Genomic DNA, 26,702 nt, shown 5'->3' on the forward strand with positions numbered 1-26,702 from the left:
TCAGGGTCTGTATAAGGACATGTTAATGTGAGGGGACACAATGCTAGAAATTGTCCTTAATTAGAGACAATGGGAGTTGCCGCTAACTGTCAGTTTGTTGAGACAAGACACAACTGTCACGTGGACAGGGGGAGGAGCCATTCTAGAGACTTGTCCCACCCCTCAGGAGCAACACAAAGAGCCCAGTGTTCTATGAGCCAATAGAGAGGTGGGAATATGACTGGTCACTCAGTGTCTGGACTGAGCCCTGAACCTGCCCCACACCGGCCCCGTGTCACTAATATGCACAAAACGGTCCCTCTTGCTCATTATTTACTGCCCTACATACTGGCCCCTGTCACTGGACACAAGAGCTTCTCCTTGAGGAACAAACCAGCGCCACAACAACTCAGGCCTATTTCCCGGTTTCCCAGACAAACAAAGCCGGTCAGAGAGCCAGAACGCACATGTCACGTGACTGGTGACGCTCCTGATCACCTGAGTCTGAGCTGACGCTTGCAGAGTGTAGGGGGAGGAGAAACTACAGTTCCCAGACTGCCCCGCGCGTCCCGTGACAGTGACGCTAATCTCGGCGGTGCAGTTTCCGGGCTGTGGGGCTCGGTCTCCGTGACGCAGCTCGGTTGGAGTTTGGAGACTTGCGAGATGGAGGCCGTGCCGAGGATGCCCATGATCTGGCTGGATCTGAAGGAGGCTGGAGAGTTTGCCTTCCACCCGGCAGTGAAACAGGTGAGGCCCCTCTGGCCTGTGGGACTGGGTGTTGCCACTGACTGACCTGAGGCAACACAGACTGGGCAGGAGGGTATGAGAGAGACTCACTGAGAGAAGCACTAGAAAGAGACACTGGAATGAGGCCGTCAGAGAATACTGGCGAGAGACGACATTAGAGAGAGAGAGAGAGAGTGAGTGAGTGAGTGCCAGGAGGGCATTAGAGAGACTGAGAGAGTGCCTGTACCAGGAGGGCATTAGAGAGAGAGAGTGCCTGTGCCAGGAGGGCATTAGCGAGACTGAGAGAGTGCCTGTAACAGGAGGGCATTAGAGAGAGAAATTGCCTGTGCCATGAGGGCATTAGAGAGAGAGAGTGCCAGGAGGGTATTAGAGAGAGAGAGTGCCTGTGCCAGGAGGGCATTAGAGAGAGAGAGAGAGTGCCAGGAGGGTATTAGAGAGAGAGAGAGTGCCTGTGCCAGGAGGGCATTAGAGAGAGAGAGAGAGTGCCAGGAGGGTATTAGAGAGAGAGAGTGCCTGTGCCAGGAGGGCATTAGAGAGAGAGAGAGAGTGCCAGGAGGGTATTAGAGAGAGAGAGAGCCTGTGCCAGGAGGGCATTAGAGAGAGAGAGAGAGTGCCAGGAGGGTATTAGAGAGAGAGAGAGAGAGTGCCAGGAGGGTATTAGAGAGAGAGTGCCTGTGCCAGGAGGGCATTAGAGAGACTGAGAGAGTGCCTGTAACAGGAGGGCATTAGAGAGAGAAAGTGCCTGTGCCAGGAGGGCATTAGAGAGAGAGAGTGCCAGGAGGGTATTAGAGAGAGAGAGTGCCTGTGCCAGGAGGGCATTAGAGAGAGAGAGTGCCAGGAGGGTATTAGAGAGAGAGAGAGTGCCTGTGCCAGGAGGGCATTAGAGAGAGAGAGTGCCTGTGCCAGGAGGGCATTAGAGAGAGTGCCAGGAGGGTATTAGAGAGAGAGAGTGCCTGTGCCAGGAGGGCATTAGAGAGAGAGAGAGAGTGCCAGGAGGGTATTAGAGAGAGAGAGAGAGTGCCTGTGCCAGGAGGGCATTAGAGAGACTGAGAGAGTGCCTGTACCAGGAGGGCATTAGAGAGAGAAAGTGCCTGTGCCAGGAGGGCATTAGAGAGAGAGAGAGAGTGCCAGGAGGGTATTAGAGAGAGAGAGTGCCTGTGCCAGGAGGGCATTAGAGAAAGAGAGTGCCTGTGCCAGGAGGGCGTTAGAGAGAGTGGTGGAGCCAGGAGGGCGTTAGAGAGGATGGCGGTGCCTGGAAGGCATTAGAGAGAAAGAGAGACTCAGACATGCATTAGAAAGAGTGACTTGGGGCAGAAAGGCAAAGATATTCAGATACAGGGAAATTGCAACAGAAGGGCAGTTTTTTTTTAATGTAATAAGGGTGTCATAATGTTTTGATATTAAAGGAGAACTAAACCTCTCATATCAGTGTTTAACCTTGCATGTACATAATCCCAGGTCTCCGGAGGCAGAACTAAGAACCGTACACTTTTGCCCAGCCTGTCTTCAGTCACCCAGCATGCATTGCATGTGGTCACATGATCAGTGTTGCTACACACACACACATGCGTGACACACTGAAGCCCACACACCTCTTGAGCGGAGAACAAGTCACTGTAACCTTTGTGCAACACAGACACCTGCTGATTCATAGACCTGAAGTAGATCTGACTCCTGCTACATTGCTTCAAGAGTCAGACAGAAAGTGGCACAAACTGCTTTTAATAACATTTACACTTTCAGATGACTGTATATTGACTGTATATTGACTGTATATTGGAAGACAGACATCTAGTTTAGTGAAATGTTAATTAACCCAATATTTGTACTCGTAATGCTTCTGTACAGTCTGGGATCAGCATGTCTTTTGCTTGTTGCTTAAAGGGGTTGTTCACCTTTGAGTTAACTGTTAGTGTGATGTAGAGTGGGATATTCTGATCTCATTTAAATTTTTTATTATTAAAGGTTTTTGTTATTTAGCTTTTTATTCAGCAGCTCTCCAGTTTGTAATTTCAGCAGTCTGGTTGCTAGGAGCTAAATTACCCTAGCAACCATGCATTGATTTGAATTAGAGACTGGAATATGAATAGGAGAGGCCTGAATAGAAAGAAGAGTTATAAAAAGATGCAATAACAATACATTTGTAGCCTTACAGAGCATTTGTTTTTTAAAAGGGGTCTGTGACCACAATTTGAAAACTGGAAAGTCAGAAGAAAAAGTTAAGTAATTAAAAAACTATAGAAAATAAAAAATGAAGGCCAATTGAAAAGTTGCATAGTATTAGTTTATCCAATCCAAAGTTAAATAAATTGCACACCTGGCCTCTCAGAATTGATATAACCTGGTGCTAAGGAGTAAGGGTAGAACTCTACGGGCGATTTCGGCACTGCGCAAAAACGTAGGCGTCAAGTCAGATGCCATGGAAATAAGGTAAGTAATAGCATTGTCGGATGGTGTCGTAGCGTTGATCTGACGTGAAACGATTGTCGGATGCAGACCCTGCACGCTTCATCCAACAGTTGTCGCGTCGGATTAACGCTGCGACTTCATCCGACATTTCCATCTCTTACATTATTTCCATCACATCCGACGTGACGTCTGCGTTTTTGGCGCAGCGTGTCAGATTACGCTAAATTCGCCCGTAGAGTTCTACCCTAAGGAGCTGAGCTGTAAAGCAAGACAGGACTGCTGTTTCATTGCTTGAGAGGAAGCAGAGACACCAGGCCCGGACTGGCAATCGGTGGGTTCTGGCAAATGCCAGGGGGGCTGCTGTACAATGCCATAGAAAGTCACTATTTAGTGGACTGGTTGGGCCACTATGTACTTGAAATGGCAGGGCCGAGTTTAACTCCCAGTCCAGACCTGAGAGACCCACCAGTAGGACACATGCCAGCCCAAAGGGTAACTAACATTTTTCCTGGAGAAACATTTATCCCGCAAAAAAAACCACACAGTGAGATTACACAAAGAATTCACATAATCTGCATCTATTTAATCCTTATATCTCCTCAATCTGCACTGCCCTTGCCTTATAACCAACACCATCAGATAAATATCATTTGTATTCCATTTCTTACTTGCAGTTTGTCTTGAAGAATTATGGAGAAAACCCAGAGAACTACAATGAAGAGCTCAAGAAGCTGGATCAGTTACGCCAGGTATATATCCACCCTCACCCCCTGCCTGCTGTTTCCATGAGGGGTCTCTGCTTTTTAAGTCCGATTTCCATGATAATACTTGGAATCAAACTGAGATACTCGGAATAGGCTGAGCCAACTGTGTGGCCCAAGGACTAAACGATGGGATCACAATTCAGAGACAGCAGGTTGTTGGGGCAAGGACCACATCAATGATTCAAGGTGTTCCTCATCCCAGCCGGATTTTTAAACCTGCCCAATTACGGACCATATTGGTTGTGGAGGACCCTCTTTACAGACCAATAAGCTTCCAACACGTGCTGCTTTTATTGGCCCATCTATGGCCACATTTAAGGGGTTGTTCACCTTTAAATGAATTATTAGTATGATGTAGAGCGTGATATTCTGAGGCAATTGGTTTTCATTTTTTATTAATTGTGGTTTTTGAGTTATTTTGCTTTTTATTCAGCAGCTCTACAGCTTGTAATTTTACCCATCTGGTTGCTAGGGTCCAAATTCCCCTAGCAACCATGAATTGATTTGAAGAGGCTGGAATATGAATAGGAGAGGCCAGAATAGAAAGATAAGTAATAAAAAGTAGCAATAACAATACGTTTGTAGCCTTACAGGGCATTCGTTTTTTAAACAGGGTCAGTGACCCCCATTTGAGAACCTAGAAAGACTCAGAAGAAGAAGGCAAATAATGTTAAAACTATAAAAAATAAATAATGAATACCAATTGAAAAGTTGCTTAGACTCTGCCATTGTATAACATAATAAAAGTTAACTTAAAGGTGAACCACCACTTTAAGTCCCACTGCCAAATCTGGGTGTTGGCAGATTCAGGAATCGGAGTTCACGGCAGCCATCTTCTGGGTCTTCGTGTCTTCTTCTGGACCTTCGGCAATTTAGTCGCATTCGCAGTTGTTGCGGACTGGGTAATTGCTCCAACTGCGCATGCGCCGCTTCACCGGTCTCATTCTCAGATTTCCGAAGACCCGGAAGATGGCTGCCGTGAACTCCAATCCCTGAATCTGCACAGAGGGGTAAGTAAAAAGTTAGGGGCATTTGCCTGGGGTAGCAGCTAGGGTGGGTGGGGGTTCTATGGGGGGTAGGATTTTATTAATAAGGGGTTTGTTTCTCCTTTAAAGGGTTAGGTCACCTTCCAAAAACTTTTTTCTGTTGAGTTGTTTTCAGATTTCTCACCAGAGATAGACTTTTTTTCAATTGCTTTCTAATTTCTATTTGTGACCGTTTTTCCAAAATTAAAGGAGACATATATGATAAATGAAAAAACCCTAATTGTGTAGGCAATTATAAGTAATATATGGTGTTGCTTTTACATGGTGCTAAAAATTAATATTATCTTTAAAAACAGCCCCTTTATTGGAGCTCCCTGTTCTCTGGTCCCTGTCTGTGTTTTAAATGAGGGGTGGGCGTGTCCTAATGGTCCCTGCAGGGACAGCCAATCACAGCCCTGCAGTCACACAAGCACAGACAGGCTTCAGTTCCCTATCAGGTCCTGCTAGCTGCTGATTGGTTCCTGTCCTACAGTGCAGTGAGCTGAGTGCACAGCCTGGGAATTCAGGGAGCAGCAAGTGGAAGAGAAGGGAGGGATTATTAGGGTTTTTGCAGAAATATTCAATAAATCAGCCTGAAACACTACTTTTTCTAAGCACAATTCTTCTATATCTAAATGAGTATAATGCACTGGTACATTCTTATTTTTTACACAAAATGTCTCCATTAAAGTGTAAAGTTGTTACTGTCACTGGCGTTTCAGTCTGGCAGCTCAGTAATCCGGGTGAAGATTCTAAACGGTTACATTTAATTGTAACTATTCTTATAATTTGCTACAATTAGTTGATCCATTTCTCAGCAGTACCTGTGGGAATATTAGCAACTATTGTATCAAGTCTAACAGCTGTTTGTAATGAAACTCAGGGATTCTGCTCAGCAGGGACAAAGATAAGAAATCAATCAATTTAATGTATCAGTTTAGAACAGTTTACAGGGTCGGCAACCCCCCCGACTATGATAAAAGCAACAAAAATATGTAAATTGCAAATGATCTCAGAAGAGCAATCTAAGTCATTTACTTGAGTTTGTTTGGGAGGATATAGTTTGGGCTGAAATCATTTTTGGGAAGTAAAAGCTGTGGAAACATTATTTTCTGTAGATATATTTAATCTGTAGCAGAAATGAACAGCCACCCATGTAGCAGTTTAAGGATTATCTATGGCTTGAGGCAGAAAGCCCTACAAAGTGATAGTAAATATTGGATATCCTAATTCCTATGTAGACTGTAAGTAAGTGGAATATCGTATCTAAATTCACATAGAATACATTAATGTTTGCCATAACTGTGTGACATTATCTACATTTGCTCCCACAGAGTGCAGTTAATGTGCCGCGGGACTTTGAGGGGTGCAGTGTGTTACGCAAATACTTTGGTCAGCTCCACTATCTGCAGAGCCGAATTCCCATGGGATCTGAGCAAGAGGCATCCGTCCCTGTCACATGGTAAGAAAGCTACATTTTATTTTATTTATTTTAGCAAAAGGTGCCACTTATAATATAACATGCAGCTTTATCTGCTGGACTTCTTATTAACTGCAAGGTGCACAGTCTCTACTCCTAACAAAAACATTACATTCACAAAAATATTGTTTATATTGTGCTTAGTACAGGGGAATACCTATGCTGCCATAGTTTTATGGGATCTCTCTGTACAGACTATGAGCAAACTTAGGGGCTGTTCCTGCTGAATTGTGCTTAGTACAGGGGAATACCTATACTGCCATAGTTTTATGGGATCTCTCTGTACAGACTATGAGCAAACTTAGGGGACTGTTCCTGCTGAATTGTGCTTAGTACAGAGGAATACCTATATTGCCATAGTTTTATGGGATCTCTCTGTACAGACTATGAGCAAACTTAGGGGACTGTTCCTGCTGAATTGTGCTTAGTACAGGGAATACCTATGCTGCCATAGTTTTATGGGATCTCTCTGTACAGACTATGAGCAAACTTAGGGACTGTTCCTGCTGAATTGTGCTAAGTACAGAGGAATACCTATGATGCCATAGTTTTCTGGGATCTCTGTACAGACTATGAGCAAACTTAGGGGACTGTTCCTGCTGAATTGTGCTTAGTACAGGGAATACCTATGCTGCCATAGTTTTATGGGATCTCTCTGTACAGACTATGAGCAAACTTAGGGGCTGTTCCTGCTGAATTGTGCTTAGTACAGGGGAATACCTATACTGCCATAGTTTTATGAGATCTCTCTGTACAGACTATGAGCAAACTTAGGGGACTGTTCCTGCTGAATTGTGCTTAGTACAGAGGAATACCTATATTGCCATAGTTTTATGGGATCTCTCTGTACAGACTATGAGCAAACTTAGGGGACTGTTCCTGCTGAATTGTGCTTAGTACAGGGAATACCTATGCTGCCATAGTTTTATGGGATCTCTCTGTACAGACTATGAGCAAACTTAGGGACTGTTCCTGCTGAATTGTGCTAAGTACAGAGGAATACCTATGATGCCATAGTTTTCTGGGATCTCTGTACAGACTATGAGCAAACTTAGGGACTGTTCCAGCTGAATTGTGCTTAGTACAGGGAATACCTATGCTGCCATAGTTTTATGGGATCTCTCTGTACAGACTATGAGCAAATTTAGGGACTGTTCCTGCTGAATTGTGCTTAGTACAGGGGAATACCTATGCTGCCATAGTTTTATGGGATCTCTCTGTACAGACTATGAGCAAACTTAGGGGACTGTTCCTGCTGAATTGTGCTTAGTACAGGGAATACCTATGCTGCCATAGTTTTATGGGATCTCTCTGTACAGACTATGAGCAAACTTAGGGACTTTTCCTGCTGAATTGTGCTTAGTACAGGGAATACCTATGCTGTCATAGTTTTATGGGATCTCTCTGTACAGACTATGAGCAAACTTAGGGGACTGTTCCTGCTGAATTGTGCTTAGTACAGGGAATACCTATGCTGCCATAGTTTTATGGGATCTCTCTGTACAGACTATGAGCAAACTTAGGGGACTGTTCCTGCTGAATTGTGCTTAGTACAGGGAATACCTATACTGCCATAGTTTTATTGCTTCTCTCTGTACAGAATATAAGCAAATGTATTGTTTAGAAACCTATTGGTGCTGCATTTGTGCATTTCCTCTGTCCTGTTCAGGGATAAGTCTTAATGTACCAGAGCCAAATGAATCTGCCTTTTGTGGAAATGAGTCACGTGGGTGCGGAGACATATGTAATGATCATTCCCAGGGAAATGTATTTTCCATATGAATTCCAAGGAATGCTCAACGAAGCACAACTCCCAGTGTCCCAAGCCAGAAAACATTTGTTCTGTGCTGCTTTCCACTTCTATAGGTTACAGATATTGGGGCAAATATTGAGGGATATAGGAGTACGCTACATAGTGCAGGTGCCCAGCAGTATGTATATATATATATATATATATATCTATATATATATATATATCTCTCTTCCAGTTGAGTATCCGCACTCCGAAATCAATCTTAATGAAGGCAGGGGTGCACGGTAAATCTTGTATACGCCAATGTTTTATAGACCAGCACTCCCTTTGATGTAAAACAAATAATTTTTTATTAATTTATTTAATTTATTAGGATAATGATGCAATAAAAAATTATTTGTTTACATCAAAGGGAGTGCTGGTCTGTAAAACATTGGTATGTGTATGTATATATATATATATATATATATATATATATATATATATATATATATATATATATAAAATCAAAAAATAAAACCGCACTCCAAGGTCTGGCAATAGTGAAAAAAGTGGAAGATTTTATTTCATTGTTTCGGCACACCAACTCGGGCCGTCTTCACTTCCTGAAGACGGCCCGAGTTGGGGTACATAGCTCAAGATAAATCAAATGTAGAAGGATTTCCGTTTGTTGTTCGTAATATACCCAACTATTTAAAGGGGTTGTTCACCTTCAAGCACCTAGTTGTTTTAAGATAGTTTACCAGAAATAAAGATTTTTTCCATTTACTTTATATTTTCTATGTGTGACTGTTTTTCTAATATTGAAGTGTAAAGTTTCATTTTTAACCTTCTAAAGCAGCTCTGGAGGGGGAGTAAACTGTTCTAAATTCGGTGTAAATTCGGTGTATTTTTTCTTGTTCTAAATTGATATATTTAGTTGATACATTTCTTATCTTTGTCCCTGCTGAACAGAATCCCTGGGTTTCATTGCAGGCAGCTATTAGACTTGATACAATAGTTGCTAATAATCTACATAGTCAAATCAGTAATGGTGCCACACTTACACTGAGTCGCCTTTTGAAGCGTTGGGTGCACAGCTGTGTTCCTCTCTGCCAAGCTTGATAAAGGGCTGGAATAGCCCGAAACGCTTTGCTAGTGGCACGAATAAACAATTGAATCACATATTGTAGTGCTGCTGGATTTATTGCTTTACTGCTAATAATCTACAGATACTGCTGAGAAATGTATCAGCCCGGCGTATCAGCCCGGCGTATCAGCCCGGCGTATCAGCCCGGCGTATCAGCCCGGCGTATCAGCCCGGCGTATCAGCCCGGCGTATCAGCCCGGCGTATCAGCCCGGCGTATCAACCCAAAGTATCAACCCAAAGTATCAACCCAAAGTATCAACCCAAAGTATCAACCCAAAGTATCAACCCAAAGTATCAACCCAAAGTATCAACCCAAAGTATCAACCCAAAGTATCAACCCAAAGTATCAACCCAAAGTATCAACTAAATCCATCAACTAAATCCATCAACTAAATGTTGCAAAATTGTAACAGTTTAAAGTCTGCACCTGAATTACTGAGCTGCCAGACTCAAACATCAGAGACAGGAACATAAACTTAGATTTTGAAAAAACGGTAAAAAATTAAAAAAAAAGAGTCATTGAAAAAAGTATTTTTTCTGGGGAACAATCTGAAAACAATTGAACTGAAAAGAGTGTTTGGAAGATGAACAACCCTTTTAAGCCACCTCCCCAGAACATTGGGTACAAGCCACTTAGTACATTAAAAAAGTGCAAGAAATAGACTAAGTTGTTATATAGGAGGTGCTGTGTTCTGAATAATATGTTTTTGAGGTTTGATTCCTGCCATTGGTAGGGCAAGGGATGGCTTGAAGAGATCATGGGGGCCTCAATTTAGGTCCTGATCCCTTTATTAAGAATCATTGAGGTAGGTAATACATGTGGCATGGTTTGTACTTGGTGGGCATGTATATGTATTACTCGGTGTCACTGTAATATTACATTGTAAGGTCAGTGTGTCCCCAAGCCATTCATTTCTATGTGGCACTAACAGGAAAGTAACTGTCTCTCTCTACAGGACAGAAATATTTTCTGGGAAAACAGTTACTCATGAAGACATAAAGTATGAGCAGGCGTGTGTACTGTACAACCTGGGTAAGTGATGGACCCAATGTATTGAGCTTTAGCCAGGCACGTGATCATATCGAGTAATATATGTTCTGACACTGAGCAAATAATAAAACAAAAATGTACGGTAACTCACTTCAGGCATTTATTTGTGCAAATTCACCATAGCAATTAAATTACAAAATACCGATAAATAAATTCATATCATACCACATGGCAGTGTCTCACCCCTTTCTCCATATCTCATGTAAGCCACTTCCTCCTAACACGTTTCTCACCATTGGGTGCTTCATCAGAGGAGCTGACACTCGCTGTGGCAATACAATTCAGCTTATGTGTCCAGAACATTTTTGTTTGTTTTTATAATTGTGGCTGGGAGCTGCCATTTCTCTGATGTCTCAAGGGGGACACAGGGAACGATGGGGTTAAGCTCCATCCTCCGGAGGCAGGACACTTACAAATTAGTTAAGGGGGGTGCCAGAGCAGGCTCAACCCCCCCCCCCACACCGTGCACTCTAATCAGTTTTTTAAGTGCCCTTCTCCCGGGAGGATGGATACCCTTCATGGGATGGATTTGTAAGTGTCCTGCCTCCGGAGGATAGAGCTTAACCCCATCGTTCCCTTGTCCCCCTTTCAACTACAGAGAAACAGATTTAACGTGAGTATAAAAATCCTGTTATCATGTGACTAGACATTATCAAAATACAGATATTGCAGCCGTATCGGCCTCACACTCCCTTTATTTATGTATGTTTACAAATGAGAAGAGCTGCTGATATTTTGTATATGGGGAATATTTTGACAATGTCTATGGTCTCATTCTGTCAGACCTCTCCATGTGTATTGGGGGTCTTATTGTGCCTTATTTTGTGTCTCTTCCCTTGATATAGGTGCATTACACTCCATGCTGGGAGCTATGGACAAGAGAGTGTCGGAAGAGGTAAGGGAGCCAACTTATTGTGTGGGAATCATGGTCGCTCCCAATAAACAGCACCCAGACTCCTATTTGGGCCCCCTTTTCATTAGATCAGGTGGATTTGTTTAAATCAGTTTAAAGGGGTGGTTCACCTTTAAGTTAACTTTTAGTAGGTAATACAATGTCCGATTCCAGCAAATCTTCAATTGATCTTCATTATTTATTTTCTTTAAAGGAAAACTATACCCCCCAAACAATGTAGGTCTCTATTAAAAGATACTGAGTAAAACAGCTCATGTGTAAAACCCTGCTTCATGTAAATGAACCATTATCATAATAATATACTTTTTTAGTAGTATGTGCCATTGGGTAATCATAAATAGAAAATTGCCATTTTAAAAAATAAGAGCCGCCCCTTGGGATCGTAGGATTCACTGTGCACACATACAAACCACATGTAAGGTCACATGAGCCAATTAACAGACAGAGTTCTGCCTTTTGCTTCCTCACTTCTTCCTGTTACAGTTAGTGTTGTAGTATTTCTGGTCAGGTGATCTCTGAGGCAGCACAGATAGAGTCACGAAATGGTGGTTCAAGGCAAGAGATGTAAAAGGGCAATATTTATGTAAATATATATTACAGTTTGGTAAGATTCTTTAATATGTCATTCAATTTGATATAAACTATCTGTTGCTTAAGTATTCATTTTGGGGGTATAGTTTTCCTTTAATTTCAGAATTATTTGCCTTTTTCTTCTGACTCTTTAGAGCTTTCAAATGGGGGTCACTGACCCCATCTAAAAAACAAATCCTCTGTAAGGCAGAGGATGTTTTTTTTTATTACTCATCTTTCTATTCAGGCCTCTCTTATTCATATTCCAGTTTCTTATTCAAATGCATGGTTGTTGGGTAATTTGGCCCCTAGCAACCAGATTGCTGAAATTACAAATTGGAGAGCTGCTGAATAAAACACTAAATAACTCAAAAAACACAATAAAAAATGAAAACCAGTTGCAAATTGTCTCTGGATATCACTCTACATCATACTAACAGTTAATTCAAAGGTGAACAAACCCTTTAACATTATGTTATCAAGGCTCATTGCAAATAGTTGCTTTCAGTCTGTCTTCCTGAGTCTAGGCATGATTGTTTAAGTTCTGCAAGTAAATCCATGGCAATGTACCCATGAGGGTGCAAGTGAACACTAAAATGCATAACAAACTGTAGTCCTGTTCGCAAAAAGTTCACCCCCTTAACACCTTTTAACTTATGTTTACAAACCGTTTAAAGGAGAACTAAACTCTAAAAATAAATGTGGCTAAAAATGTCATATTTTATATAGTAAACTTATTGCATCAGGTTGTCAATAGCAGCAATGATCCAGGACTTCAAACTTGTCACAGGGGGTCACCATCTTGGAAAGTGTCTGTGACACTCACATGCTCAGTGGGCTCTGATTGGCTGTTGAGAAGCTAAGCTTAGGGCTGGTCACTAATTATCCAGCAGAAAATGAGCTTCCCTGGCTGTAATATAAGCTGATGCTACAGGTTTGCTGATTATTCAATTCTGATGCTAATTGCACTGGTTTCTGTGCTGCCATGTAGTAATTATGTGTATTAATTACTAATCAGCCTTATATTGTGACATTTCTATTCTATGTGTACTGTATATTGTGAGTGGCTCCCTAAGCTCAGTAAGTGACAGCAGCACAGAGCATGTGAATCAGTGAATCAGCAGAAAAGAAGATGGGGAGCTACTGGGGCATCTTTGGAGACACAGATCTTTACTGCTAAAGGGCTGTGGTTGCCTTGGGCTGGTACAGAAGCACAAAACATCATGTACGAGATTTCTAACTACTTCTTTAGTTAAGCTTTAGTTTTAAGGAATGTCAAATAAAACTGACTGAGGATGCTGGGAACTGTAGTTTGGCAATGACTGGAGAAACACAGAAAACAGGCAGTTGGATGGAGGGGCACCCAGACACCCAGAGCCTGTGTTGAGCTGAATGGTTGCCATGGTAACACATTATCTAGGTGCTACCGTGATAAAAGTCAGCGACACCTTCGCAGTAACGAGCCGTATCTCATTAACGAGCAGAGAAATACAATTTATTACCCTGCAGTTTGCATTATAAATAGAACCCACAGCTCTCAGCCGCCATTTTATTCCTATACACAGTCTGGAGCAATCCAAGACATTCCCGTAGGGTTTTAGTCCTGTTGCTCTAGAACCACAGAAGTTCTAGATCCTCATTCCGACGGGGAAAGACCTTGAACGACAGAAGTGCCAGGAGGCTGTGCAAGAGCCATAGAATTATAAAAGAGTCTGTTCAGAGGGTGCAAACACTACGGGGCCCCGGACCTCCTTCAGGAGCAAAGATGGGGTGTTTCTACCTACTTCTTTAGTTAAGCTTTAGTTCTCCTTTAAAAGGAGAGCACACTCCTTGTTGCTCTATAGCAGGTGTCCCCGACCCCCAGTGACCAACATTTTGATATAAAAGGAGTTGGGGAGGTTTTTTTTTTGTATCAGTGACTAGTGTGTAGAATAGATGCTTAAATTTTTCATATATTCACCAGATTTCAGGACATAAAAAGAAAGAATATTCTACTTCAAATATCTCTTTATATCCCAATTATATAAACACCATTGTGAAATAAACCCATGAAGCTGCCATGTTTTATTAAGGCTTGATAGGTCTCTTAGCTAAAAGGAAAGTGTTTTAGATTTTTTATTTAAACACTTGTTTACCACTTGGGCTCAATTATGAATTCAATGTGACCTGCTTTATTTAATTTAATTGTGACACAGGCTGAGAGAGAAAAGAAATCACTAGTAGTCATTAAGGCTATAGAATTTATAACAGTTTATTATAATTATACAATGATTCAGGATAGGACTACAAGTAGAGCATTTAACCTGACATTTATCAATATTTGGATAAAACTGCTATGTAATAGTACTTTATATTTAATCGAATGGGGTCTATACAACTAGGAGTTTATGTATGTTTGTTTAAATTTTGTATTTATGTTATGATTTACACTGGTTACCTACAGACCAAGAAACAGAACCATAGTAATGGGTTTGTATAACTTTGCTCTGACACTTGAATAACATGCGCCAACAATTGATTGGTTGTAACTTCTATGGGAGGGACCTCTTTGAGTATAAATTCTGTTGGCTAATGTGGGATGATTAATTCATATGATTAAATACCAGAGGGTATGAAACGCGTAAGGCAGAACACCATGGGGTCTGTATGTTTATTCTTTTATTCTTATTTTTGAATAAAATGAGGTTTTTTTATGGTAATGTTATATTTACGAGTTTTTTTGATTTTTAAAGTAAATGAAGGCATAATTAGTGGGATAAATATACTACACAAGCAGACAAAAATAAACACAGATTGAGACCTTCCCACGAGTGAATCGGTGTGCTGATACACGTTTTTCTGAGCGTTGGAAGCCTCATCTCGTAAGACTTTTGAAGTCACTCCAGGAAGTGCCATTTTAACTCCTGGCAGGTCGTGGTCTACCAGGAACAAAGCCGGGATCTACTGGTAGACTGCGATCGACGTCCTGGGCACCCCTGCCCTACAGGTTACAGGGAGAAGCATGGCCACCTCATTACTGTATGTGAAGTCATTTCTCCACTACGGAGAAGTGCAGCATTTGTGTCTCTTCATTTCTTTCTCCAACTTTGTTTCAGGGAATGAAGGTTTCGTGTACTCACTTCCAGTGTGCGGCTGGGGCTTTCTCTTACCTGCGGGATCACTTCGCTCATTCTTACAGCGTTGATATGAGCCACCAGATCCTCAACCTCAATATAAACCTCATGTTGGTAAGTGCTGCTGACTCCTTCATTGCTCACAGCGAACTACAGCTCCATCAGCTGCTGAGCACTCCTGTGTGATCTTGCAGGGCACCAGTTATAGGACTTTGTGAGGTGCAAAAGGTTGTTGTTGTAAATGAGTTGTTTGATTTGTAGGTGAGTCTGTTTTGGCTATACCAGCACTTAAAGGACGAGTAACATCAAAAAATGAAAGTGTCCTAAAATACGGAAAATATAGTGCACTGGTAAAACTTGCCTTAGAAACACAACTATAGTTTAAATATAGAAGTGGCTGTGTAGTCATGGGGGCAGCCATTCACAGCTGAGAAAAGGCACAGGATACACAGCAGATAACAGATAAGCTCTATAGTATACAATGTGGTTCTTCAGAACTTGTCTGTTATCTACTGTGTATCCTGTGCTTGAATGGATGCCCCCATGGCTACACAACAGCTTGTTTATATAAACTATAGTAGTACTTATCTGTTATCTACTGTGTATCCTGTGCTTGAATGGCCGCCCCCATGGCTACACAACAGCTTGTTTATATAAACTATAGTAGTACTTATCTGTTATCTACTGTGTATCCTGTGCTTGAATGGCTGCCCCCATGGCTACACAGCAGCTTGTTTATATAAACTATAGTAGTACTTATCTGTTATCTACTGTGTATCCTGTGCTTGAATGGCTGCCCCCATGGCTGCACAGCAGCTTGTTTATATAAACTATAGTAGTACTTATCTGTTATCTACTGTGTATCCTGTGCTTGAATGGCTGCCCCCATGGCTGCACAGCAGCTTGTTTATATAAACTATAGTAGTACTTATCTGTTATCTACTGTGTATCCTGTGCTTGAATGGCTGCCCCCATGGCTACACAGCAGCTTGTTTATATAAACTATAGTAGTACTTATCTGTTATCTACTGTGTATCCTGTGCTTGAATGGCTGCCCCCATGGCTACACAGCAGCTTGTTTATATAAACTATAGTAGTACTTATCTGTTATCTACTGTGTATCCTGTGCTTGAATGGCTGCCCCCATGGCTACACAGCAGCTTGTTTATATAAACTATAGTAGTACTTATCTGTTATCTACTGTGTATCCTGTGCTTGAATGGCTGCCCCCATGGCTACACAGCAGCTTGTTTATATAAACTATAGTAGTACTTATCTGTTATCTACTGTGTATCCTCTGCTTTCATTTTTTGGTATTACTGTTCCTTTAAGGCACATGGTCTTCCCTTTTACAGTTATACATTGATTTTAAAGTGTTACAGTTCTCTGTATTGTAGCTTTGGTGCGGTGGGCAAAGCATAGGTTTCATGTTAACACTCCACTCCTGTCTCTTTAGCCTGGCTGGGATGGATGACCTGTAAGGGACTAAGGGCTCTGCTCATGCACACAAATCTTGTGCTATATATTCATCAACTACATGCCCTTCATTTCCCCAAACGACCTGAGCCAGGAGTATCTGTACAGCTAATGATTTCCTGAGCACGGCCTGAGGCTGTCAGCACAATTACTGCACCTTTCCCTTAGTCCCTGCAGATTCTCCATGCTTCTATATGTGCCATTCATTCCTGCTTCCAGCGGCCCCATCTCATTTCTGTCTCTCGCTGAGCCAAGAACATCAGGTCCTTTCCTGTTAATTCACTACTTTGCTGCCAGTCTTTCAGCATGTTCCTAAGTGTGCCGCCACTTGTTTGTAACATAAACCAAATATCAAGTGTCACCACAGAGCCGTTTCCTTACTCTCTCTTCCATATATGGGACTGTATTGGGTTTATAAGCTTTACTCTATGTGTGGGTCTCCCTTGCTCTATGTCCAGCATGAATGCATTCGTCAGCTGTGTATGACTCTATATATATATATATATATATATATATATATATATATATATATATATATATATATATATATATATATATAACGAGTGAATGGGCTGCTCTATTTGTTTACTAATTGCCCAGAGCCACCACAGCAGAACCAGAGAGTCTTGTACCTGCTATTGACATTACTCTCTGTAATCCCAGCTCTGTTGGTGAGACCGATTTATTCTATAGTGAATAGTACCCCCTCTTGTAAAATATAAGGACATTATAAGGTACAGAGGAGTTCCATGACTATATAAAAGTATAAGGCCGAGTGTTTTTATACAGGTCATGGAACTCCGAGGTAACTTCTAATATCCTCATATTTTACAACAAGGGGTACTTTATTTATTATAATACACACGTTTTAGTGAGTCATGTGACAGAAATTACATCACTACTCACCGTTCATAACTAATGACATCACTAGTCACCGTTTATAAGGATATCATTTACAAGATATTCATGGCTTTTGTGTATTATATATGTGTCCTTCCACAGGGTCAGGCGCAGGAATGTCTCTTGGAAAAGTCAATGCTGGATAACCGGAAGAGTTTTCTGGTAGCACGAATCAGTGCCCAGGTGAGTCCTGCCGTATATAATATGATGACCAATTTGCGATCTTTTGTATTAGAACTTCACACGTGTATCCAACATTGCGCTTTAATGAGGGCCGAAATGTTGGATACTCAAGTGATGTTCTAATAAAAATTGGTGATTTAAAGAATTGGAGTGCGGGTTCATCTTGAAGATTATACATAATATTTGACCAAGCACCCACAAGTGGATTTGAAGTGTAAGAGTGGGGGTACTTTTAGAACTGTCAGAAGCGGCTGGATTTGGCCGAATCCTTGTGCCTGCTGATCTGAAACCTAATTTGCATGTGCAAATTAGGGATGGGAAGGGAAATCACGTGACTTTTCGTCACAAAATGAAGTAAAAAAATGTTCCCACTTTTTCTTTTCCTTGCCCTAATTTGCATATTCAAATTAGGATTCTGATTCAGTTCAGTATTCACCCATATCTTTCACAAAGGATTCAGCCGAATCCCAAATAGTAGATTCGGTGCATCCCTGGTATATATTTGTTATTCCAGGAATCACACTGTTAATACCGGATTATGTCAATGTTTATGAGTGCAAAGTCAAATCTACATGTAAAAAATTTCCAAAAGGACCCGCAATCCAATCGTTTGCAAATTAAATTGTTTTTATTATGTGCATCTGTACATGGACATAATAAAAATGATTTAATTTGTAAAAGATTGGAGTGTGGGTCCTTTTGGAAATGTATTTTTTTTAAAAAAAAAAAAAAAAAAAAAAAAATATATATATATATATATATATATATATATATATATATATACATATATACAGCAGATACACTTAATGTTCTGGATACTACAGTTTGGGCATTTATAACTAACCGTTTCTGTAGCCTTATAAGCGAAGGCAGTGGCCCCATCAAAGTTACATATATATATATATATATATATATGTAACTTTGATGGGGCCACTGCCTTCGCTTATAAGGCTACAGAAACGGTTAGTTATAAATTCCCAAACTGTAGTATCCAGAACATTAAGTGTATCTGCTGTTCAGACCACCCTTCAACTGCACTGAGACCCCCAGTTAGAGAACCTTAGTAAAAAGATTGGGGCATGCATCACCCTTTCTGTAGCTCAGTTTGTTTGGTTGGTGACATGCGCTGTTTTTTTCCATATGTTCTTTATGTCAGTTTTTGGAAATAAATGGGGCAGTGAATGTGATGCCAAACAGATATAAAGTGCCTGCCGCCATCTTGTGGTTGAGTTTTAACACTGTTTCAGGTTGTGGATTACTATAAGGAGGCCTGTCGGGCCCTTGAGAACTCCGAGACGGCATCACTACTGGGCAAGATACAGAAAGACTGGAAGAAACTGGTGCAGATGAAGATTTACTACTTTGCATCTATAGCCCATGTGAGTAGGAGTGTTTATTCAATAAAATAAAATCCAAAGTGGGATTATGGGCCATTAGTACCACCTGTCACCAGTATATGCCAACCTGTAGTTTCCCCATTGTGCTGCAATAGAATAGTACTGATTTGTGCTGCAATAGAATAGTACTGATTTGTGCTGCAATAGAATAGTACTGATTTGTGCTGCAACATAATAGTACTGATTTGTGTTACCATAGAATAGTACTGGTTTGTGCTGCAGATGGTCCGTTGATTCTTGCAACAGAATCGTTCACCCAAAAAGGCAAGGTCCTCATTTCATTGAACTGGGTGATATAACACCTTAAGTGCCTGATTATATGATCTTACCAGAGTGGTTTCTTAAAGGCAATGATGCATTCCAGGCTGACCAGTGGCACTTTGAGGAGTTGCTATTGATAAGAGAATTGAATAGCCGGTCCCTTACTTTTTGGCAAGAGACACACACAGCATTATTTTGAGCATTTCGTTGCCTGCCAATTACAAAGCCCCATAGCAAAGAGCTTATTTGTTTTGGAGTGGTAAACACCTGTCAAGAAAGTGCTTTTTGATGTAACTGCCATCCAGGATAAGAGGGAGGGTAGTTTTAAGGGGGTTGTACCCTTCCCCTAAAGCTATAAATACCAGGCAACACAAGGCTAGTGAGAACTGCCACAGTATAGTGATGTGTTAGTAGAGTCAGGCCTTACAAGAGAGCAAGGCCATTAACTTGCCTTTAACTTTGATTCCTGCTGCACATTGGAGGTTGCTGCTACTGTGCCCTAGGGATGCAGAAAGGACAATCACATTTACAGTATAATTTGGAGCAGATAATGTTGTTTTGATGGAGTGTTTACCATTTAATGATCTTTCATATTGGAATGAGTTTGAGAATTGATGCAAATGTCCTACTCTTGATTACTTGTGGTTATATTCTGCCTCTCTGTAACATAAAAGCGCAAATTGGAAAGCAAAATAGGGCTGATCTGATGGAACGCCATTGCCAATGAAACAATGGGATTATATTAAAGGAGACCTTTTGTGTAAAAAATAAGAACATATCAGTGCATTATACTCATTTAGATATAGAAGAATTGTGCTTAAAAAAAAGTAGTGTTTCAGGCTGATTTATTGAATATTTCTGCAAAACCCCTAATAATCCCTCCCTTCTCTTCCACTTGCTCCTCCCTGAATTCCCAGGCTGTGCACTCAGCTCACTGCACTGTAGGACAGGAACCAATCAGCAGCTAGCAGGACCTGATAGGGAACTGAAGCCTGTGCTTGTGTGACTGCAGGGCTGTGATTGGCTGTCCCCCTCCTACTGTGCTTCTGGCAGGGACATGCCCACCCCTCATTTGAAACACAGACAGGGACCAGAGAACATCTATAGGGAGCTCCAATAAAGGGGCTATTGTTAAAGATAATATTAATTTTTAGCACCAAGTAAAAGCAACAACATATATTACTTATAATTGCCTACACAATTAGGGTTTTTCATTTATCCAATATGTCTCCTTTAAGGGCCTGTGTAGTCCTCAATTGATGGGATCATACTAATCTGGTTGATCATTTCATTTGTACTACTTGCATGGGTCGACTTTAGCTGCTGGCATGGCCCAACCTCTTATTTCATTACTCTGGTCAAAAGAACATAACATTCAGTATAAAGTTGAAAGCAGTGGTGTGGGTTTAGCTCCAGTACTCTATAGTATTAATGTATGTAGCAGTAACCATAGAGCTAGAGCTGCCTGCCATTGTCTTCCCAGTATTTCATTTTAAATAATAACTTTCACTTCTCTGCAGCTGCACATGGGAAAACAGGCTGAGGAGCAACAAAAGTATGGCGAACAGGTAAGTACCCCCAACCTTATATATTGCCCTACTTAACTGGCAACCGCCTGAAACGCTTAGAGCTGTTAAAATGATATTGCTTTCCTCTACAGTCACACATAAGATCATATGCCCTGTGTATAGTGCAGAGTGTATTACCCAACATTAGCTGGTGTGTTAAGAGATGGAAGGGGGTCGTGACGACTATAAACAAAATGTAGCAAAAACTGGCTTCTGTTACATTTTTCAAGAGTAAGAACCAGCAGTGCAGCAAGTATAAACAGCCTGGCAGATTCTGCTATTACAAATAAATTTAAAACCACTGAATATATGTAATGTACAGTATATTGGGAAGTTGATTAGAATTTTATTTTTTTTTCATTATACAAAAGAAAATACTTGTTTTTTCTCCTTTGTGCAGGTTGCCTATTTACAGAGTGCAGTAGATAAACTGAGTGACGCCATCAAGCAGTCTAAGGTGAGCAACTAATTCTGTATCCCGCAAACATAGTTCTTGGGTTGCTTTTGCAAAGATACATGTGGAATAGTCATGATTGGTGCTAACATTAAGCGGTGCGAGAGCAAAAAAACTACTATGTGGTCTCTGAAGATGGAATCCCATTCAAAGAAGTTGGTCTGATGAGTGGGAAGATTGAAGAATGCCTGTTTGACGTTCATTGCAATTCTTTTTTTGGACAAATGTGCCTCAGTCATGGGAGTCCTTGAAAAAGCTGCATAGAACTGGGTCATTTGCTAAATCCATAAATGGTTAGCTTTAAAGGATAAGTAAACCTTAAAAACAAGTGAATGTAAAATTGATGAGGGGGCTATTCTAAGCACTTTTGTAATGTACATTCATTGTTTATTTTCTTTTTCCCCCAAGATATTAAGGGATACATGTAATGATAATATGAATGAATTTTGTTACAACAGCGCCACCTGCTGGTCATTTTCCCACCAGTCTGACCAGCAAGTAGTCAAGGAAGTTGTCAGGAGAAAGAAAGAGGCTGATGTTCTTCTGCTTAGGAATAAAATTAGAAACCTTTCTCACATCTTTCCTAAGCAGAAGAACATCAGCCTCTTTCTTTCTCCTGACAACTTCCTTGACTACTTGCTGGTCAGACTGGTGGGAAACTGACCAGCAGGTGGCGCTGTTGTAACAAAATTCATTCATATAAACAGTACATGTATCCCTTAATATCTTGGGGGAAAATAAAAATAATGAATGTAAATTACAAAAGTGCTTAGAATAGCCCCCTCATCAATTTTACATTCGCTTATTTTAAAGGTTTAAAAGAAGCATATTGTGTAAATAATAAGAATGTGCCAGTGCGTTCTACTCTTTTAAATATAGAAGAAATGTGCTAAAAAAAGATATTTCAGGCTGTTTTAGTGAAAATTTCCTCATAAACCGTCAGCACACTGCACTGTAGGATAGGAACCAATCAGAACCTGATAGGGAACTGAAGCCTGTATTCGTTGTGCGAAATCAGGGCTGTGATTGGCTGTCCCCGTCCTACTGTGCTTCTATGAGGGACAGCTAGGACATGCCCACCCTTTATTTGAAACACAGACTGGGACCTCAGCAGATCTGTGGGGAGATCCAAAATAAAGGGCCGTGTTTACAGTTAAACATTTTTAGTGCAGTGTGAAGCTTGCATCATATATTATTCTTATTGCCAAGATTAGGGGTGGGAGGTTCACTTATGCTATATGTCTCCTTTAAATGCTGACACACACGTGCAATGTGATGCCCTTGGCCATCCCACCAGCCGGGATCATGTGATACAAATCGAGAAATAATGATGTGTTTGCCACTTTAAACAGCCTTCCTGGTGTCTCTCTCCTGCACTAGGGTCAGCCGGCAACAGTACAAGAAGCCCTGAGGTTTACCATGGATGTCATAGGGGGAAAGTAAGTGTTCCTGAGGGTAAATCATATGCTGCAGCATTACAAAACTCCACTCTCCATGCCTTGTGGGTACCCACCTTACCCCTGAGCTTCTCAGATTGGTCTAAGTGTGTGTGTCAAATAATGCACTAAACACATATATAGACATAGCTAATACAGGTATGGGCTTGGGACCTGGATAGCGGGTCTTTCTGTTATATGGAAATAATATTTTGTGCACTTTGCAGTGCTAGGGAGCTGCAAAGAATGGGTACATGTGTATCCCTTAGCAGGACTTTTACACACACCCATGGTAAATAAGACCCTCAAATCATAAAAGGGTTTTGTATAGGAGTCCTTCCCTCATTTGCAGATGGGCCCTGAAGACTGTCATGTGACTGCTATTAGCTCAATTAGCTGGGTTTATAAATAGGGGCTGTGGGTGCAACTGCTAATAACCTCCGGCCTTGCCTTCGTCATCTCCGACATGAGTCACATAATTAGTGTAATTACCAGCATGTCCTTCTGCTTCCCTTCAGAAGCGCCTATTAAATGTTGCTGATAACTGTAATTGGTCGCTGTAAGTCAGCTTCTTCCATGTGGCAAAATTATCTAATTATCAGAGATTAGTTACAAGTCCTTGGCCAAGACTAATTGGATAGAGGCACGGTTTGTCAGTAAATATACAGGTGCAATTAGCACTGACAAATGTACGGATCTGAGATAGGGAATAGGATCTGTATGCCCGCAGCTTCAGTTGAGTCACAGGCCAGAGCTATATAACCATAGAAGCTGCAATATTTCCAGTCTGACCAGTCGCTTCTGTGGCCATTGTCAGTGAGCCTACATTGGAAAGTAGGTTCGATTTTCATTATTTGAGTCAAGTTAGCCTTTAAAAAGATAATGAAATGTTATGACACAACTTGTTGTTCTTAATATTTTCATTAATATATAGTTGGTGCTAGGGATGCCAAGGATTTGGCCTTTTTCAGCAAGATTTGGATTTGCCCGAATTCTTGTGCCCGGCCATTCTTGTGCAAATTAGAGGCAGGGAGGGAAATCGCGTGACTTTTTGTCACAAAACAAGGAAGTAAAAAATGTTTTCCATTTCCCATCCCTAATTTGAATATGCAAATTAGGCTTTGGTATTCGACCGAATCTTTCATGAAGGATTTTGGGGGTTCGGCCAAATCCAAAATAGTGAATTTGGTGCATCCCTAGTTGGTGCAGCCATAATGCCAGCTTGACTTTAAATTTTGTTAATTAAGAAAAATCAAAGGTAATATGCTGAGATATGATAGTCAATGCTGATAATTGTATTCCCTGTACACTAAACAGTCTAAACAGGGCAAGTAAATATAGGATAGACACTGCTAATTACATAGAATTTTTAGCTTTTTCATAGTTGATCTCTATTGTTCGTCCCAAAACAACAAAACTTGCAGAGGACTATCTTTACGTTTGTGCTTTTTTCCTCCTGCAGGTTCAATTCTGCTAAAAAGGACAATGATTTTATTTATCATGAATCTGTACCCTCACTGGACACCCTGCAAGCAGTTAAAGGTTTGTGCTGTTTGACATGGCTGTGGTAGTATGGTTACATGTTTCAGATCTTTCTGCACTGATGAATAAGAGGGTGGTGCACTCAGAACTTGTACTTAACCTTTATTTTGCATGCTTTTAGGGGCTCCCTTGGTAAAAGCTCTTCCAGTGAACCCCACAGATCCTGCTGTCACAGGACCAGATATTTTCTCCAAGTTGGTACCAATGGCAGCTCATGAGGCTTCCTCCTTGTACAGGTGAGGATGATGGAGTAGTTGGACACACACACACAGCATTACTGTAACAAGCATAAGCAGAGCTGCTTCTTGACATGTATTTCTCCTCATGCTTCTGTAAAACACTTCTGTAACATGCTAAGCCATTGCTTTTATACCACAAGATATCTGCTCGGATTCCTTGAGAGCACAAGAAACTCAGGCTAATTCTCAGTGCCTTGTAAATGTTTATTATAAAGACGTTGAATGCCTTCTTTTTCCTAGTGAAGAAAAAGCAAAGCTGCTGAGGGAAGTCATGTCCAAGATAGAAGTCAAGTACGAAATCCTGGAGTAAGTATTCACTGTTCCAAGCTTGTAGCATAATTGGGACGGGTGGATTCTTTCGGGTCCCGTGAATCTGTTATGTCACAGGGTTCCCACATGTTGTTGGCCCACAAGTCCTGCAACACACAATGAAGGGTCAAGGCATACATCTTGCACCATTTGGTTAAGAAACAGGAATCTGTGCAAAAGACTTGTTGTTCCAACAAGGAGAATCACTACAAGGAGCTTCTCTCTCATTACAAAGTGTGGGACGGGGTGCAAAGTATTTTTGCACTTTGTACCTTGTTCTACACTTGGCCCTAGTAACCCATATGCACAAGTGTATGGAGTATGAGTTCTACAGGGAGGAAGGGCTCAGGTAATTGTGTATGTAAGTTAAGCCCATGTGTTTTCTGCTATGTAGTGATTCTGGGTGGGATATATCTCTGTTGTATAGGCGGTGACTTGTGCTCAGCTGACAGACACATCCTTCAATCTGTCAAGTCTCAGTCTGCACAACACCCTCTTTGGCACACTACAGAAAAGAAAGCATGCAGAGGAGTTATACGTCATATGGTGCTCTCAGTTTAGAGCTGTCAGGTTCACTAAATTATATTAATGTTGCCTTGTTCTGAACTTTCCCTTCAGCCAGTTTACAGATTCTCTCCAGCTCGATCCAGAAAATGTGGATAATCTGGATATGTATACTCACATCCCGCCTGCCTTAATGGAGAAATGCGCAGCTCTCAGTGTGAGGCCTGATACAGTAAAGAGCTTAGTCCAGTCCATGCAAGGTGAGCCAGACCACCACAGTCAGATGGCTGCATCCAATGCTTTATATACACTGGCACATATTTCCCTGTAAGAGTCAGTGAACTGTAGCTGGCCCAAAACATATACCTCGCATTGAAAATATTTTCAGGAGACAAATGAAAATGTCTCTTCAGTACCCAATTTAATATATATCTCAACATAGATGTAAAATGCCCCTGTGGAAACCTAACCTGCTCACTCTTGTGTATCTCTGTAGTACTTTCTGGGGTGTTCACCGATGTGGAGGCTTCTCTGAAGGACATTAAAGAGCTTCTGGATGAGCATGAGATCCAGGAGAAGAAGTTGCTTGAAGAGGTGGGGAAGCAGCCAGCTCCTTCTGTTCCTCTGTGCCCTTCTATTGAAGAAGTGAGCAAAGAATGGGGCAAGTACATGGAGGTACACAAGAAGGCCAGCTTTACTAACACTGAGCTGCACAAGGCCATGAACCTGCATATAAGCAACCTGAGACTTCTCAGTGGGCCTCTGGATCAACTACAACAAGTGCTGCCTGCCCCCATCCTGACAGAAGGTGAGTAGAGCTCTCCATTAAGCTCTGCCATTGCGCTACACTCACAGGAAACAGTTCAGGCATTATGATAGGAGACCAGCAGATTCAATGCAGTTGCTCATATTAGAAAGTTTGCATATGCGTTTAGGTATCCATTAGATAGATTGCTTGTGCCCGGTGGTGTGCATTAGATAGATCGCTTCTGCCCATTGGTATACATTAGATAGATCGCTTCTGCCTGTTGCCATTAGATCAGTGAAAGCAGCATGTGGCTCTCGGCAGATGACAAGGCCGTGCTGCAGAACATAAAGAAGATCCTGAATAAGGTGCAGGAGATGAGAGAGCAGCGACATTCATTGGAGCAACAACTTCGAGACACCATCCAAAAGGATGATATTACCACCTCATTGGTTACCACGGACCACTCAGAAATGAAGGTGAGTCTATAGTAATAGTGCCTGGTGCATATTGAATGACAACAGTCTTGTATACATTTGCCCTCATTTAAGGTCATAAAACAGATAGCAAGAGTAATGTAATTTGTATTTAAATAATATGGGGGGTTTTCACATGTACAAAAAGGTTAGGCTACCAAAGGAGGTTTACGTAAAAAAACTCCATCAACCACTGAAATATTGGGATGCCAACCATGTCATAAATTGCTTGCCCTCCCAGTTCCATCTAAATCAGAGCCATAATTTCTTTGCTCTCT

The 26,702-nt window shown here is 41.3% G+C and overlaps 1 protein-coding gene across 1 annotated transcript in view; it reads left to right on the forward strand.

The window, feature by feature from the left end:
- The first annotated feature begins 218 nt into the window (after positions 1-218).
- ptpn23.S (protein tyrosine phosphatase, non-receptor type 23 S homeolog) overlaps positions 219-26,702 on the forward strand; it is a 36,233-nt gene continuing 9,749 nt past the window's right edge. Inside the window, exons 1-17 of the mRNA XM_018268949.2 lie at positions 219-726; positions 3,810-3,884; positions 6,259-6,386; positions 10,244-10,320; positions 11,184-11,233; positions 14,917-15,048; positions 17,413-17,493; positions 18,741-18,872; positions 20,672-20,719; positions 21,120-21,176; positions 22,554-22,612; positions 24,072-24,151; positions 24,273-24,387; positions 24,631-24,696; positions 25,318-25,463; positions 25,700-26,011; positions 26,273-26,427. Coding sequence (XP_018124438.1) covers positions 643-726; positions 3,810-3,884; positions 6,259-6,386; positions 10,244-10,320; positions 11,184-11,233; positions 14,917-15,048; positions 17,413-17,493; positions 18,741-18,872; positions 20,672-20,719; positions 21,120-21,176; positions 22,554-22,612; positions 24,072-24,151; positions 24,273-24,387; positions 24,631-24,696; positions 25,318-25,463; positions 25,700-26,011; positions 26,273-26,427 — 1,797 coding nt within the window. The 5' untranslated portion in view covers positions 219-642. The remainder of the gene's footprint in view (positions 727-3,809; positions 3,885-6,258; positions 6,387-10,243; positions 10,321-11,183; positions 11,234-14,916; positions 15,049-17,412; positions 17,494-18,740; positions 18,873-20,671; positions 20,720-21,119; positions 21,177-22,553; positions 22,613-24,071; positions 24,152-24,272; positions 24,388-24,630; positions 24,697-25,317; positions 25,464-25,699; positions 26,012-26,272; positions 26,428-26,702) is intronic.

This window comes from Xenopus laevis, chromosome 6S (genome assembly GCF_017654675.1).
Source record: "Xenopus laevis strain J_2021 chromosome 6S, Xenopus_laevis_v10.1, whole genome shotgun sequence".
Classification (NCBI taxonomy): domain Eukaryota; kingdom Metazoa; phylum Chordata; class Amphibia; order Anura; family Pipidae; genus Xenopus; species Xenopus laevis.